The sequence below is a fragment of the Tursiops truncatus genome, chromosome 8 (assembly GCF_011762595.2).
Source record: "Tursiops truncatus isolate mTurTru1 chromosome 8, mTurTru1.mat.Y, whole genome shotgun sequence".
NCBI lineage: Eukaryota > Metazoa > Chordata > Mammalia > Artiodactyla > Delphinidae > Tursiops > Tursiops truncatus.
In genome coordinates, this window is record NC_047041.1 from 69,076,118 (window position 1) to 69,094,725 (window position 18,608).

An 18,608-nucleotide genomic window follows, 5' to 3' on the forward strand; every position below is an offset into this window, starting at 1 on the left:
ATAGCAAATGGCCTTTATGAGTACAAAACAGAAGCAGTGAAATTCAAAATAATATCCAATTTCCACTTGATTTTGATACTGCATTAGTTAATAGAATGAGTTATTAATTATTTCTTGGAAAAGATATGACTCCCTTTTCTCTTCATTTGAGTTGAACATAACATGCCTGAACACTAAGCAGTTTTCTGTAATAAATTCAAAATAAAATTTTCATCAGATAGTTATCATGAAATGTTCATCTTAAATGAGGAATTATCCATGGGAATATTCACCTGAAGTCATTTGATAAATTCAGAAAACTAATGTAATTAAGTTCCCAAGTTGTCAGGTCAAGTCAGAGTGATGACTGTCTGTAAGGGACAACTGAAAAAATTAATTAATGACAATGGATTCTATTCATGATACCAAAAGCTAGTGATACAGCACTTCATCTCCACAAAGGAATCAACAAGAGAGAATTGGGCAAAAAGTATAGCTTCTTAACTGATAGGGCAGCTTAATTCTGTAATGGATTGGGACTGTCGACTTCTTAACATGTTTCAAAATAATAACGTCAATCACTTATCTTTAAAAATAAGGATGCTCATTCTCATCCGGGTTGGAGATCATGAAATGTTAAGTCCGGTGAAATCTGATTGAGATTAATCAACCTACAATCCTATGGGCAGTTAATAACAACCACAACTTTCCCTCATGAGGACTTTCTTAAGTGCCAGGCAGTTTTAAAAGCTTTACATATACTAATTCTCTTAATGAGCCTATGTAGTAGGTATTTTTATTATCCTCAGTTTAGATACAAGGAATTCAAAACATAGAAAGCTTCAGTGACTTGCCCAAAATCACTCATCTAGTAAGTGACAGAGCCAGGATTTGAACAGGTAAACAGGCCTCAGAATCCAGCCATAAACCATAAACAGCACATTCTATAAAATCCTTTTTGACAGTTACTACAGCTGACCCTTTTTGATCAGAAGAAATTCAAATCAGTGATTTGGATTCATCAATTAAGCTATTATTATGATTTCAAAAGGAAGGATTAAAATTATCTTTAACTTAATTTGTTCATCTTTGACATAACCTTTTTTCTTTTTCATACTTTTTGTTCAGTAAACTAATGAAGTAGTTTATCCTATAAGTTATATGTTTATAGACTAAAAAAGAAGGGGCAAAACTTTCACTCTATAAACATCACAAAAGAATAAAGTTCAGGAACACACTATACATTTACCCTCTCAGATATAAACAAATATTAGAGGTAAGAATTTAATGTTAGGGCACAGAAATAAGCAAATGTGTTGTGGAACAAAATAATATTTCTACATTGATATGTTTGATATTCTGTATATTGTACCTTTAATTTCTCCGAGAAGTTCACTGGTATTTAATCTTTCCATTTTTTCCTTCCAATCTTTCGAAAGTAGTTTTTCCATGCAGGAGGAATCTATTAAAATAAAAAAGTAAGTATTAAAACTATTACACATGTATTTGATAAGTATTAAAATATTACAAATACAGAAGGCTGTGGAGTTTATGGAGAAATTCTGTTATTCAAAAATAAATGATTAAAGCTATTTTTTGTTGTTGCTGTTTTAACCCTAGGATACAGACAATTATATTCCATTATCTACTACAAAATACCATAACTAAATTTTTTTTGGCTGGAAGATTATTTAAACTATTCCCACGAAAAAAAAAGATAATGCTCAATAATCTTATCTTGGTATTATAACTACAGTTAATTAATATTCAGCCAGCATTTATCACTTCTTAGACCAATTGGACAGAACAAGGGGCTTTTTCATACAAGCTTAAGTTTAGATATTATTCCTTTCAAACCAGGTGATGTTTTTTAAGTCCAAGCAAAATTCATGTGCTATTCAAGGAAGAATGATAAATCTTCAAAGGAGAAGAGACCAATCGACCTGTAACTACTTAGTCCTTAAAAAAGAAATAAACATATGGCAACTTTTGTAAAATACCCATTTAGAGTAAAATGCAAAGAAAATAAAGTCATGATGTCCTCTGTCCCCCAGTAATGAAAACAGTTAAAACTTTTCTCTTATATAAAAAGAGACGCATGATCTTTTCAAGAAAATCCTTATTTAAACGCTGCTTGACCTATTGCATTTCTAAATAGCATTTCTAAATAGCATACTAGATTACACTTGTTTCTATTAAGATTCATAAAGTTTACAGAAGTTTAAATTTTAGAATGTTCTAATAATTAGCAAACTTTTATCAATGAATTTTTTTTTTCTCTCTGTTCAGATGGATTTGCAACTGGAGCTACTGCTTACATCTATTTACGTGTATCTTTTAAGCCTCAAATCTTAACAAACAGGCCATGTTTCCAAAAGGGAAAGCAGATTTAAATACTCAATCCTCAGTGCAAAGAATACTCCCATTAAACTTTAACATTCCAAGCGTCAAAATTCTGATAACTCCTTTTTAAAATTATATTTAAAATAATTACTTCAATTCCAAATGCCTTTTCTCTCCCATATCAGTACCTATCTCTTTAGCATTTTCCCTTTCATTTTTTCTCCAACTTCTAAATCCTCCTTGAATTTTTCAGAATGACAGTAAGGTCAAGATGGATCTGAAGGGTTTTAGAAACTAGATAAGCTTTAAAAAGAAGACAGTGAGCCCCGGGTAAGAGATGAGAGGACCACTGCATGGTTAGAAAGTATTGGTGAAAACAATTAACGTTTGTTCGTGACATGATCAATCAATCAAGGAATGGATAGAATCCAGATCAGTATGTTGGGAAATCGCTGATGAAGAACAACCATACTAGCTCTCTATCACAGAAGCTAAAGTTCTTTCTAAATAGAAGTCAGCTTGATTCTATTAAGTGAAAGCTCCCTGCTCCTTCTCTTACTTCTTCCCTTCTTTCCTTGCCTCCTTCTTTCCTTCCAGTCTTTCCTATTAATTATTTTCGTAGGCTTCAACAAGTGACCTACCACTGTGATTAAAAACTGGATTCTGAGTGACCTGCTAATAGGGCCTATATGCATATGCGTCTGTTCAGTTTGTATTTAATTTTCAAAATGTTCTCTTGTTACTTTTATTTTAAATTCAGAAACAAGGTGTATACTTCGTTCCACACATATTTTGTTTTTATGCTAAAGTCATAGAAAAGATAATACTAATTTGAGAGTTAAGGAGCAAAATCTTCAAAGCCATGCCTATCAGAGATTACTTTTTCTCAAATCAGGTCTAAATTTCTGGATATAACATTAGACCATGTATAAGAATAATCAACAAAATGTCTTCAACTTCCTACCTTACTCAGTTTTGTTACTTTTTTTTAACCTTTTCATACATGTTATAACATTGTACTAAACTGATAATCACTGATATGAACGCTAAAGCATAACTTGTTTGGTTAAAATTTGAGTTGAGTGCACATATTATAATGGTCAAGACAAAAATCCCAATTGACTAGTAATGATCCAAAATTCACAGCAAGTTCATAAACTAGGATTAGATACACACTAAATGTAAAACAGGCTAAAATATGTCTCTCATTTCTATTAATAGACCTGAAATCTTTCAGAGCTCCAGAAAAAGAATGCTGAAACTTCATGGGAGAAAAACAGAACTATATGGACAACAAGAATATACACTTCAAACATTTATCAAATAAGTTTGAAGACACAGCTTTACATAAAAGCTAATCATTAATAAAATGGTTAATAAATTCAAAACATTTCACATTCCTATTAGAAAATTAATTCTCACCATAACGCTGAGTTAATCTAGCTATATGAGTTCCCATTTCAGTAGAAGACACTGAGGGGAAAAACATAAAGCAGGCTTTGCAAGTCTATATTTATAGCCCATGAAAATATTTAGTAACAATCACTGATTGCCTTTATCTACAGGACAATAAAGGTCACTACATACAACTTTATCAGCATTTAATCTCAATTCTGGGAGATTCCAGGAATATTCAAAACTGTGAGAAGGTCTCTTGAAAAACTGAGCTTTTTCACCTAATTATCTGTCTGCCAGACCTCTAAGGGCATACATACCACAATTAGTACTAAACACAACCCACACTGTAATGTAGAACAAGTAAGGTGAGGGAAAAAGACCAGAAGATGCAGTACCACAAAATGTACTAAAATGCTACATATGCAGAGGATACTACTGCCTCTACCAAGACGTTTCTGACTTGAAATGAGGAAATATATGCTAAAGTTAAAAGTGAAATTTTATATTTTCAAATTTCCCACTCAAAACAATATCCAGGTAAGGGTAGAAATTAACGGTATTCATCCTCCTGTGCCACATACGTCAACTACATTAACAGGACGCTAGCTTTACAGAGGCAATTCATCATATCAGACTTTGCCCCTTTCTGATCATGCACAAATGCAAAAATCAAAGAGGTCAAGATAAGTAAAGAAGTCCAGTTTGCCTTATGTCCACGCAAAGAGTAAGCCCATGTTTCAATTCAGTACTTATGCAGGATTCCAAATGGAAAAAAAAAGAACTAAACATCACCCGGATATTCTTGGATAACTCTACACAGATAAATATGCCACAGTCCTCAAAACAATGAAAAGATATACAGTATATTTTATTATCTGAGTTTGACTACTCAAATTTTAGCATTTTGACTGAGTTGTTTTCAGCTAAACAGGAAGAAACTACATACCTTTTGGAAATTATAGTATCACAATATTATAGTATGTGTCACAGTAATATGTACATATTAAAAATGAATGTAAGCCGTAACACTTCAGTATAAAGTGGAAAATGCCAAAATTTATTCCTCTTACTTTGAAAGAATTAGTGTCCATAAACCAATACATATTCAATGAAATATGAGAGTTTATATTTATCTTGTCTAATTTTTGTAAATAGTGTGATAAAAACAGGACTGAAAAATCGAGTTGCACTTCAATTCTTGCTTATTTTTAATCAAGGATGTAAAGGGTTCTGATATGTTATAAATTAATTCTCAGTTGCATAGCTTTTGTTTTTCCTTTTCCTTTGCAAATTTAAGTTTTTCTATTTCAATAACCTTTTTCTAAGGATAAAAGGAAAGATATCATAATGGATTGCAAAGCAATGTTTCTGCTTCCTAAATACCTAGGTTTCCTAAATACCTAGGTTTCAGGCCAGGTAAGTCAGGAATGCTTTATCGTGCTAATAATTAATTTTACAGTACAAGGGAAATTTGAAGTGAGAGTATGTGAGATATTTATTTCCTACTCTATATGATGATATGTTAGGAACAATTGAAAATTATTCCTAGTTAAACAAAGCTGCAGCAGTGTTAACTACTATTCTGAGCAAAATAAAGGGTCAAAGAGAGTAAATAAAGAAATCATCATTAAAATTAAATCATGGGGGAATGGGAAAGGATAACGGGAAAAATTTTTTATCGTACTTTAAAACAATTTACCTGTGAGTAAACACTTATCATTATTCCCTTTACCTCAAAGTGATAAAGTTAGAAATGCTGAAACATTAGAAACATGACATAGAAAATAACTTTAAAATACCTTGGTGAGAAACAACAATGACTGCTCCCCCTGTATACAGATCCTACTGCTTTATTAACTTTTTTAAGAAAATATTAAAGCAATCCCTTTTATTTTTACCACAGGAATCATAAATTTCAGAAGCAATAAATTTTTTATGTATCCAAACAATGATAACTTATTAAAAGTATCCTTGACCTTGGTTTACAACTAATTCTGACAATATATATTTATATCCCTGCTGATCATCAATCTCACATTTTTCATTAGGAAACAGAGATGCACATGCCAGTTACTGTACATTTTTCCACAGTGACGAGTGCTCCACAATACAGTGGGATAAAATTGGAGCTTGGAGAGCTTGAAGAGCACTCTTAAATTTTAATTAAAACCCTCCAAGCTCACTAAAAATAATTAGACACAAAAATGTGCCAGTTTTATTTTGAAGTCACTATAACGTACAAAGCACACTCCCTGACGACTGCTCATGCTCTCATTCTCTCTCTCTCTCCCTCTCTCCAATGAAACAACTGATTTTCCAAATACGAACAAGGCGGTATAAATAGAGGCTGTTTTCAATCCTGCTCTTCATGCTGGGAAGCTGACAGAAAAGACAGTAGAGTGGGTTTTTCAGACCGCACCAAATGAACCTAGAATAACTTGCCTAACCAAGAGTTCGAATCACTGACAAACTCTAGATAAAATTCAGTCTTCAAGGAACACCACGGGTTATATCACTGATCTTTTTTGATCCAAAAGCCAAACCTTTAACCTCTTAAATGTTTTTGCTTTCTTAAAATATCTCATACAATGCTATATTCCATCCTATTTTTAGCTAAGCAGCAAGAGAAAGCATGCCTTTCCCATACAGCAGGGCAATGATATAAACATCAACACAGATGCACTGCCAGGAAGAGCTGGACTTCTCAAGCACTTGATCATTAAGGAATGCACCAACTGTTTTGGATAATCTCGTGCCAGCTCCCCTTTTGCTCCACACTCCCCTCTGGGAGTGGCCAAACTTGTCCTGATCTTAATTTTTCATTTTACTCCTCCATAGCCTCCCCCCATCCCCAAAAAGATGAGAAATGGCATTTATGCCTAGCAATGAAAAAGCAGGCTCACTTCCCCAAACAGACCAAAACTTTCAAACAATTAACCCCCCCCTCTTCTTTCAGATAAATTACTAAGTATAAAATGCAATCTGATTCCTTTGTTTATTCAATATGAACAATTTGTAAATGACTCAAGGATAAAATTCAGAAAATGTTGTGCTAAATTAGAACCATTATAAACATGCTAATGACTCAATGCTTCAGTAAAACACGCATGATCGGTGTGAAGAAATAGATTTAGTTCCTGTGAAATTCTGTTGTGCTGCTTTAAAACGATTTGGTCATTAAATCAGATATATTCCTTCCAGGAAAAATGTTAATTCCACAACCACTTTACTAGATAATATACTGTGAGTGTCTGTGTGTGTGTGTGTCAATGGGAGCTATTGAAAATGTCATTAGAACTGTTAGATGCAAGATTCTGACATGTTCATGAGGGAGAGAAAACCCCACATTTGAAAGCTGCAGGAAATACACATATAGACATCATCACACTGGGTGCAATATTCTCTCTTTGCACTGTTTTGATCTACCAAAGTCTGATAATTTTTTATAGGGACCCCTTAAAATTGGCACTTAACATACATTCATGGAAGTCACATTGTTCTATATGTGCAGGTAAGAGGTATCTCTTTCATCTGCTTTCCAAAGCTGCTTAACACCTATAATAATATCAGAAGGATCATTCAAAACCAAATTCCTCTCCCATATCTATCAAAGTACAACTGCTACCTACCAATGCCAATATAGAAAAAGAGGGAAATATCCAGCAGGTAAATCAGAGGCTCACAGCCTCCTGCTGTAGCTGAGACTTCAGTGATCACTAAGACCAAAACCCCATTTCAGAAATGAGGAAACAGAGTCAAGATAAGGAAGTCACTTGCCTTGCCCGAGGCCAAACAGTTGGCGACAGAGCCCTGACTCGAGTTCAGTGCTGGTTTTACTGAAATGACTATTTAAAGCATTATTTGAACATCAGTTTTAGTCTCTATGATGCAGCATTCAACAATAGAAAATGAATAATTACATCTATTATTAATTGCTTCAGATATGAAGTGAAGCACTCTAGTTCTTTAGAGAAGGGTGCTAAAAATTCGAGGTATTGCAGTGAAAGTAAATAGCGTTCAACAGCCAATTCTCCCATACATACTCCATTACACTAGTCTTCCTGTTCCTCCATATTTCATTTTCTATAACGCCTTATCTTTTTTGAACTAAGAGCTTTCTTTTCCTGAAGTCATCCACTGAGGAATAGCTAAGATGCTGCTTAAAAATACTCTTGAACTCGAAAAGTAATTCCTTCCAAATTATATTTTATTTCATGTACAAGAAGTAAGTATGTAGCCTGACACTATTTTCTGCTGCTCCATTGCCAAAGGCTAAGGTATTCAAACCATATGATGTGGGACACTGCTCTTTGGGTTCTACAAATGGTTGACTTCATTTTTACTCTTTCAAATATATATTTAACTGCTTTTTAAAAACTTTATAGAACTGTGGGAACAATAATTTTTGTGTTCCCACTGTGTCCTATAGTCCTTCTTTTGATTTCTTTGGGGAAATACTGCTGAATGCCACTATTGTCCTGATGGAGTTGTCAATCACAGGGCTTTGCTGTCTGCTTCCTACTTGACCCAGTCAGAATTCTCTCCTGGAACTATCTGGAAAGGCTCTCTTATGCTCAAGTTGAAAGCTATAAGTATATGGGCCAGGGATCAATCGTCATGGACATTCTCCCTGGCACATGGAGAGAGTCTGTATGCAATAAGAATGAATGAAACCAAAAATACTAAGCAAAGTAGAGAGGAGCAGATAGGAAAAGATAGAGGGAAAAAAACTTTACATCATGTTAGCATACTTACATCCCCAAAGAGCTAAAGCCAAATTCTGCTCCTGGGATTCTTCATAATGTAAGCCAATATATTCCTGTTTTTGCTTACACTATTTGAGTTGGGTTTCTGCCAGTTGTAACTTACCAAAAAACCTAAACAACAAGAAAACTGTAACAAAAACTGTCATACACATTCAAACGTGTTATGTTCCAAAGTTTAACACACCGAAAATCACCAATGCATTAACTTGTACTACCAGAGTAAAACATTTATTATGCAAACCTTGAAATAAGCCTCTTGCTATATTGAAAGATATGCAACAATGTTAAGGTAAAATACTATAGGACTGATATTTACAATTATTTAGCTATCTGAATTAGGATTTTCTGAACATGAGGCAACCAAAAGAAAATACAGCAGAAATAAGGTAGAAGCTTAAGGTCATTAAAAACAATAACAACAACTCCCATCTAAGATCAACAAGCCCCGATTTCAGTTTCGTGTTCATCAAAACAGCTTCATTGTTCTGGTCAGTTGACTTCATGTTTAAAATTATAAAAAAAAATTAAAAAATAAGATTTGGGCTTCCCTGGTGGCGCAGTGGTTGAGAGTCCGCCTGCCGATGCAGGGGACACGGGTTCGTGCCCCGGTCCGGGAAGGTCCCACATGCCGCGGAGCGGCTGGGTCCGTGAGCCATGGCCGCTGAGCCTGCGCGTCTGGAGCCTGTGCTCCGCAGCGGGAGAGGCCAAACAGTGAAAGGCCCGCGTACCGCAAAAAAAAAAAAAAAATAAGTTTTTACTGATAAAATATCCCTTCCTATATGTTTTATTTATGTATTGGCAATCCATAAGAGATCAATTTAAGATAAGGTTATACTCAAGTTGGTTTTAAGGGTCCTCCATAATCTGGCCCTAGTGATTCATTTCCTATTACTTTTGCTACCTGAAACTTCATTCTGTTCAAATGAATTCACCAAACATACCTCCCTCTTCTGTACATGTCTTGTGTTTTTTCACTTCCACACCTTTGATCATGACATCCTCCTGATACTAATGTCTCCCCACTTCTTAATGCTTATGAAAAACCTTCCTATTCTGTGCTGCCTACATTAAATACCACCTCCTCAATTATGCCTTGATTTACCACTTGAAGCATAAATTCTCATCCTCTGAAAAGCAAAGTAGCACTTGCTGAGCACATATTATCTCTCAGGCACTGTATTTTTTACATTTTTTTCATGTATCAACTCATTAACTCAATTTCATAACTCTTCTACGTCTACCACTGCTATTACTTACCAATTTTACCACCATATGACTAGATATATGGTCAAGTTCATACTATATTACCTAACTAAATATTAAGTTCCTTGATGGTCAGGGAATGTTTCCAATACCACTTTGTGTTCTTCCATATTACTTAAGCTCTGCACATAGTAAGTACTAAAACAAATTCTTTAATATACTAAAGAAGATCACTTTGTGTGTGTTAAGGAGTGACAGAACTACCTTTTTATTAACTATATTGATAAATAATTTAATATACATCATATAATAAATGCACCCATCTTAAATGTGTATTTGATCAATTTTGTCAAATTACACATTCATGTAGCTGCCACCACAAAGAAAATATAGAACATTTCCAAAAAGTTATTGTATGCTCCCTTTCAGTCATTTATCCATAATCCTAACCCAGGCAACCACCGATCTGACTTCTATTGCTATAGAATAATTTTGCCTACTCTTGAATTTTATAAAAATGAAAGTATACAGTATGTACTTTTTGGATATGAATCCTTCCAAATAGCATAAAATTTTCGAGATTCAATCATGTTGCAGCATGTATGAGTACTTTGGTCCTTTGTGTTAATGGGTAGACTTCCATTGTATAAATACACCCCAAATTGTTTATCCATTCATCTGTTTTTGGACATGTGGGTTTCTCCCACTTTGGGGCTATTATGAAAATCCATTCATAAGTCTTTTTATAAATATACATCTCTTTTTTCCCTCTAAAAATGGAATTTCTTCAAAATGTGGGGTCGTTATAGGCCTGACTTTATAAGAAACTGCCAAAAAGTTTTCCGAAGGGGCTACATCATTTTACACTTCCACCAACAATGCATAAGAGGGTCTAGTTGCTTTATACCCTCATTAACACTTCTTAGCGTTACTACTTTAATCTTAGTCACTCTAGTGAGTGTATAGTGGTATCTCAGTGTGGTTTTAACTTACATTTCCTCAATGACTAAAGAATAAAATATACTTTCATGTGCTTATTGACTGTGTGTATATCTACTTTTGTGAAGTGTTGTTCAAATATTTTACCCATTTTTATATTTAATCATTTGTCTCCTTTTTAGCGAGTTTTAAGTTATTTATATTTATATATGCTTTATAAATTACATATTTATACAATTATATATTTATATTATATATAATTTATTATATATTACATATACGTAAGTTATTTATGAATATAAACAGATACCTATCTTTTATATATTTATATGTATTGTGAATATTTTTACCAAGTCTGCAGTATGCCTCTTTATCTTCACAGTGTATCTTTTGAGGATCCATTGTTTCTTAATTTGATATTATCCAATTATCAAGGTTTTTTCTTTATGATTAGTGTTTTCATCTAAGAAATCTTTACCTACACCAAGATCACAAAGTATTCTATATTTTCCTCTAGAAACTTTATATTTTAGTTTTATATTTAGATCTGTGATCCATTCTGTTATTTCGTGTGCATAGGTCTATTTCTGGATTCTCTGTTCTGTTTTACTGATCAATTCATTATCCTTATACCAATACCAAACTGTTTTGATTACTGAGCTTTATAGTAAGTCTTGCAATCACATAGAATTAGTCCTCCATGTTTGTTCTTCTATTTCAAATTTGCTTTGGCTATCCTTGGTCCTTTGCATTTCCATTTGAATTTTAGAATCAGCTTGCCCACCTCCCCCCAAAAAAACACCTTGGATTTTATTGGATTTGCCTTGAATCTACAGGTCACTTTCATCCTTTATTACTTTTAATATAAATATTGAAAGCTATGAATTTCCCTCAAAGTACTGTTTTAATTTCATCCCACATATTTTGTTAGGTTATGTTTTCATTATCATTCAGTTTAATATATTTTACAATTTTCCTTGTTCTTTTTCTTTGTTATATGGTTTAGTTATATGTATGTGGCTTAGTGGCCAAACATTTGGGATTTTTAAAATTTTCCTTTTGTTATCTATTTGTAATTTATTTCCATTGAGAACAAGGAATATACTTTATATAATTTCAGTCCTTTTATGTTTATTGAGACTTGTTTTATGGCCTAGCATATGCTTTATCTAGTGAGATTTGAATACACACTTGAAATGAATAATTATTCTGCAATTTTGAGTGTAGTACTCTAACAGTGTCAATTAGGTCAAACTGATGGATAATGTTGTTCAGGTCTTCTATAGTCTTACGGATTTTCTGTCTTTTTTTTTTTTCAAATTCTGAAAGAGAAGTATTGAAATCTCCAACAATAATTAGATGGGAGACTTGTCTTTTTTTTCTTTCAGTCTGTCAACTTTTGCTTCATGTATTTTGAGCCTCTGTTTTTAGATGCATATACATTTAGAAACGTTATGTCTTCTTGATGACCTAGCTCTTTAATCATTATGAAATATATTTTTGATCTCTGGTAATATTCCTTTTTCTGCAGTCTACTTTTATATTAACCACTTCAGCTTTCTTATCATTAGTGTTTGCATGGTGTATCTTCACCCATCCTTTTACTTCAAACCTATCTACATCTTTATATTTACTGTGTTTCTTGTAGTCAGTATATTAATTGATTCTTGTTTTTTAATCCAATTTGATAATCTTTACCTTTCAAAGTTAGAACAATTAGTCCATTTACATTTAATGTAATTATTGTTAATAGAGTTTAAATCTACCATTTTGCTATTTTTTTCTATATTTTTCATCTGTACTTTGTTCCTTTTATCCTATTTCCTTGTCTTTTAATTAATTTAACTTTTTAGAATTAATTTATCTCCTCTATTGGTTTATCAGTTATATCTCTTTATTTCATTATCTTATTGGTTGGTCAAGAATTTATAACATGTATCTTTAACTTACAACAGTCTATCATCAAGTAATATACCATTTCAGATACAATGTAAGAAACTTAAAAATGCTCCATCTTTTGTGCTATTGTTGTCATACATACTACTTTTACATGTTTTAAACTCCATAATAAATTGTTACTGTTTTTGCTATAGAGCAAATTATAGCTAAATTAATTATTAGAAAGTATTAGAAAATGCCTTCAGATTTACCATTTTCAGTACTCTTCATTTCTTTTTAAAAACCTAAGTTTTCATCTAGAATTATTTTCCTTTAGCCTGACAAAATTTCATTAAAATTTTCCATAGAGAAAACTTGCTGGCAGTAAATTCTCCAGACTTTTTTTGTCTGAAATGTCTGTATTTCACCTTCAGGTGAAATTCAGGTGAATATTCAGGTGAAGAATATTTTTAATAAATATAGAATTCAAGGTTATTTTTTTTCTTTTAGGACTCCAAAAGATGCCACTGCAATGTCTCTGACTTGTATTTTTTCTGATGTGAAGTCAGGGATAATTTCTATCTTTGTCCCACTATAAACAGTGTATCTTTGGCCACTTTTAAGATTCTCTTACATTAGTTTTCACCAGTTTTATTTTGGTGTCCTTTGATATACATTTTTCTTTGTGTTTATCCTTCTTGGACCTAGAGATTTATATTTTTGACAAATCTGGAATTTTTTCAGCCATTTTGTCTTAAAAATATATATATATATAAATCTGGTCTATCCTCTCTAGGTACTCTAATTGCACATGATCCATTAGTTCTTAAAAGCTATGAGGCTCTGTTTATTTATTTATATTTTCCCTGCCTTTTTTCTCTCTGTGCACCAGTCTGGATGGTTTCTATTACCCTGTCTTTAGTTTAACTAATCTTTTAATGTACAGCTAATTATTTGCATTTAAATTCTTCAAGTACTTTTTTTTAATTTTAAGATATTGTATTTTTCACTCCTTGCATTTGTAAATTTTTTATTTTATTGTTTCCATTTCTCTCTTCAATATGTTCATATTTTCCTTCAATCCTTGAGTATATCTATATGGTAATTTTAAAGTCATTATCTGCTAATTCTAATATTATCTGTGTAATTTCTTAGTCTCTTTCTATTGATTGATTTTTGCTTCTTCATATGTCTAGTATTTTATTGTATATTGGGCAACAAGTATATTATATTGCTGAGTGTTTGGAATTTGTTCTTTTCCTTTAAATAGTATGAATTTTCTTCTGGTGGGTATTCATTTATTCACAGATCATCTGATCATTTTGAGGTTTTTTTTTAAGCTTTGTTATGGTGGGGATAGAGTATCATTTACTCTGGGGCTAATTTATCCTTATTCCAAAGATACAGCTTTTCTGGGTCTCCACTGAATGCCCTGGGTGTTTAATGAAGACATTGCACTGGAGAAAGTTGAAACTTAAATGTATCCCTATAATGTATGAACCATGATAGTTTTGCAGTTTACTAGTTTTTCTCTTCCAGGTGGTTGTTCTTTGCCAAGCTTCTTGTAGTCATACTCTATTCATGTATTGGGTTGGCCAAAAAGTTCATTCGGGTTTTCCATAAGAGCTTACGGAAAAACCCAAAAGAAATTTTGGCCAACCCAATAGTATTAGTATTCAGCAAAAACTCAAGAGGACTCCTGATAAGACTTGTGGAGTTCTTTCTCTGTACAGCTTTCTTCACTCTCAGCATCCCCCCTGCAAATAATAGCCACTACAGTTACCCCAAACTCTGACCCCTGATTGTTCAGGTCAGTGAGGTTGCCTTATAGTACTTGGGTTGGTTCTCCTTGCATCAGGCTCTGCTAAATGCCACCAGGTAGAAAGCCAGGATAATTAGGGCTCAGTTTGTTTTTCTTCACTCATAGATTATAGTCTCCTGCTTCCTGATTTCTAACTTCTTAAAACAGTTGCCACATATAGCTGATCAAGATCTCTTGTTTATATTAGTAGACTGAGTCTACTACCACTTACACATTTATGGCAGAAGCAGAACTACAATATACTTTTCAAAATAATGTTATCACAGAAAATCATTCTCTACCAGTTCCTTTTTTAAAAGATAGTTTAGGGGTTTTTCCATTAATTTCATATTAATATTTTGGCATTTTATAGGGGCATGGGCAACTAATCTTCATAAAGGATTTTGAATGTCAGTTTTTTTTTAACATCTTTATTGTAGTATAATTGCTTTACAATGTTGTGTTAGTTTCTGCTGTATAACAAAGTGAATCAGCTCTAAGTATACATATGCCCCCATATCCACTCCCTCTTGCGCCTCCCTCCCACCCTTCCTTATCCCACCCCTCTAGGTAGTCAAAAAGCACTGAGCTGATCTCCCTGTGCTAAGCAGCTGCTTCCCACTAGCTATCTATTTTACATTTGGTAGTGTATATATGTAAATGCCACTCTCTCACATTGTCTCACCTTACCCTTCCCCCTCCCCGTGTCCTCAAGTCCATTCTCTACATCTGTGTCTTTGTTCCTGTCCTGCCCCTAGGTTCATCAAAAACAGTTATTTTTTAGGTTCCATATATATGTGTTAGCATACGGCATTTGTTCTACTCTTTCTGACTTACTTCACTCTGTATGACACATTCTAGGTCCATCCACCTCACTACAAATAACTCACTTTCGTTTCTTTCTATGGCTGAGTAATATTCCATTGTATATATGTGCCACACCTTCTTTATCCATTCATCTGTCAATGGACACTTAGGTTGCTTCCATGTCCCGGCTACTGTAAATAGTGGTGCAATGGACATTGGGGTACATGTCTCTTTTTGAATTATGGTTTTCTCAGGGTATATATGCCCACTAGGGGCATCGCTGGGTCATATGGTAGTTCTATTTTTAGTTTTTTAAGGAACCTCTATACTGTTCTCCATAGTGATTGTATCAATTTACATTCCTACCAACAGTGCAAGAGGGTTCCCTTTTCTCCACACCTTCTCAAGCATTTACAGTGTGTAGATTTTTTTTTTTTTTTTTTTTTTTTTTTGCGGTATGCAGGCCTCTCACCACTGTGGCCTCTCCCATTGTGGAACACAGGCTCCGGATGTGTAGGCTCAGCGTCCACGGCTCACGGGCCCAGCCGCTTCGCGGCATGTGGGATCCTCCTGGACTGGGGCACGAACCCGTGTCCCCTGCATCGGAAGGCAGACTTTCAACCACTGTGCCACCAGTGAAGCCCTACTGTTTGTAGATTTTTTGATGATGGCCATTCTGACTGGTGTGAGGTGATACCTCATTGTAGTTCTGATTTGCATTTCTCTAATGATTAGTGACGTTGAGCATCCTTTCATGTGTTTCTTGGCAATCTGTCTGTCTTCTTTGGAGAAATGTCTATTCAGGTCTTCTGCCCATTTTTTCATTGGCTTGTGTGGTTTTTTTTTTATATTGAGTTGCGTGAGCTGCTTGTATATTTTGGAGATTAATCCTTTGTCAGTTGCTTCGTTTGCAAATATTTTCTCCCATTCTGAGGGCTGTCTTTTCGTCTTGTTTATGGTCTCCTTTGCTGTGCAAAAGCTTTTAAGTTTCATTAGGTCCCATTTGTTTATTTTTGTTTTTATTTCCATTTCTCTAGGAGGTGGGTCAAAAAGGATCTTGCTGTGATTTAGGTCATAGAGTGTTCTGCCTATGTTTTCCTCTAAGAGTCTTATAGTATCTGGCCTTATATTTAGGTCTTTAATCCATTCTGACTTTATTTTTGTGTATGGTGTTAGGAAGTGTTCTAATTTCATTCTTTTACATGTAGCTGTCCAGTTTTCCCAGCACCACTTATTGAAGAGGCTGTCTTTTCTCCATTGCATATTCTTGCCTTCTTTATCAAAGATAAGGTGACCATAGGTGAGTGGGTTTATCTCTGGTCTTTCTATCCTGTTCCATTGATCTGTATTTCTGTTTTTCTGCCAGTATCTCCAGTTCCGTTTTTCTTTCTCAAGATTGCTTTGGCTATTTGGGGTCTTTTGTGTTTCCATACAAATTGTGGAATTTTTTGCTCTAGTTCTGTGAAAAATGCCATTGGTAGTTTGATAGGGACTGCATTGAATTTGTAGATTGCTTTGGGTAGTATACTCATTTTCACACTGTTGATTCTTCCAATGCAAGAACATGGTATATCTCTCTGTTTCTATCGCCTTTAATTTCTTTCACCAGTGTCTTATAGTTTTCTGAATACAGGCCTTTTGTCTCCTTAGCTAGGTTTATTCCTAGGTATTTTATTCTTTGTGTTGCAATGGTCAATGTGTTTCCTTAATTTCTCTTTCGGATCTTTCAGCGTTAGTATATAGGAATACAAGAGATTTCTGGGCATTAATTTTGTATCCTGCTACTTTGCCAGATTCATTGATTAGCTCTAGTAGTTTTCTGGTAGCATCTTTAGGATTCTCTATGTATAGTATCATGTCATCTGCAAATAGTGACAGTTTGACTTCTTCTTTTCCAGTTTGGATTCCTTTTATTTCTTTTTCTTCTCTGATTGCTGTGGCTAAAACCTCCAAAACTATGTTGAATAATAGTGGTGAGAGTGGGAAACCTTGTTTGTTCCTGATCTTAGAGGAAATGGTTTCAGTTTTTCACCATTGAGAACGATGTGGGCTGTGGGTTTGTCATATATGGCCTTTATTATGTTGAGGTAGGTTCCCTCTATGCCCACTTTCTGGAGAGTTTTTATCATAAATGGGTGTTGAATTTGTCAGAAGCTTTTTCTGCATCTATTGAGATGATCATATGACTTTTATCCTTCAATTTGTTAATATGGTGTATCATATTGATTGATTTGTGTATACTGAAGAATCCTTGCATTCCTGGGATAAACCCCACTTGATCATGGTGTATGATCCTTTTAATGTGCTGTTGGATTCCATTTCCTAGTATTTTGTTGAGGATTTTTGCATCTGTGTTCATCAGTGATATTGGCCTTTAGTTTTCTTTCTTTGTGACATCTTTGTCTGGTTTTGGTCTCAGGGTGACGGTGGCCTTGTAGAAGGAGTTTGGGAGTGTTCCTCCCTCTGCTATATTTTGGAAGGGTTTGAGAAGGATAGGTGTTAGCTCTTCTCTAAATGTTTGATAGAATTCACCTGTGAAGCCATCTGGTCCTGGGCTTTGGTTTGTTGGACGATTTTTAGTCACAGTCTCAATTTCAGTACTTGTGATTGGTCTGTTCATATTTTCTGTTTCTTCCTGGTTCAGCTTTGGAAGGTTGTGCTTTTCTAAGAATTTGTCCATTTTTTCCAGGTTGTCCATTTTATTGGCACATAGTTGCTTGTAGTAATCTCTCATGATCTTTTGTATTTCGGCAATGCCAGTTGTTACTTCTCCCTTTTCATTTCTAATTCTGTTGATTTGAGTCTTCTTCCTTTTTTTCTTGATGAGTCTGGCTAATGCTTTATCAATTTTGTTTTATCTTCTCAAAGAACCAGCTTTTAGTTTTACTGATCTTTGCTATTGTTTCCTTTATTTCTTTTTCATTTATTTCTGATCTGATCTTTATGATTTCTTTCCTTCTGCCAACTTTGGGGGTTTTTGTTCTTCTTTCTCTAATTGCTTTAGGTGCAAGCTTAGGTTGTTTATTTGAGATGTTTCTTGTTTCTTGATGTAGGATTGTACTGCTATAAACTTCCCTCTTAGAACTGCTTTTGCTGCATCCCATAGGTTTTGGGTTGTCATGTGTTCATTGTCATTTGTTTCTAGCTATTTTTTTATATCCTCTTTTATTACTTCAGTGATCTCTTGGTTATTTAGTAGCGATTCTTTAGCCTCCATGTGTTTGCATTTTTTTACAGTTTTTTTTCCTGTAATTGATATCTAGTCTCATACCATTGTGGTCGGAAAAGATACTTGATATGATTTCAATTTTCTTAAATTTACTGAGGCTTGATTTGTGACCCAAAATATGATCTATCCTGGAGAATGTTCCATGAGTACTTGAGAAGAAAGCATATTCTGTTCTTTCTGGATGGAATGTCCTATAAATATCAATTAAGTCCGTATTTTCTATTGTGTCATTCAAAGCTTCTGTTTCCTTATTTATTTTCATTTT

At 34.0% G+C, this 18,608-nt stretch overlaps 1 protein-coding gene across 1 annotated transcript in view; it reads right to left on the minus strand.

Annotated features, from left to right (window-relative positions):
• Positions 1-18,608, minus strand: part of SOX6 (SRY-box transcription factor 6) — a 622,270-nt gene that overhangs the window by 268,222 nt on the left and 335,440 nt on the right. Inside the window, exon 6 of the mRNA XM_073808646.1 lies at positions 1,352-1,441. Within this exon, the coding sequence (XP_073664747.1) occupies positions 1,352-1,441 (90 nt within the window). The remainder of the gene's footprint in view (positions 1-1,351; positions 1,442-18,608) is intronic.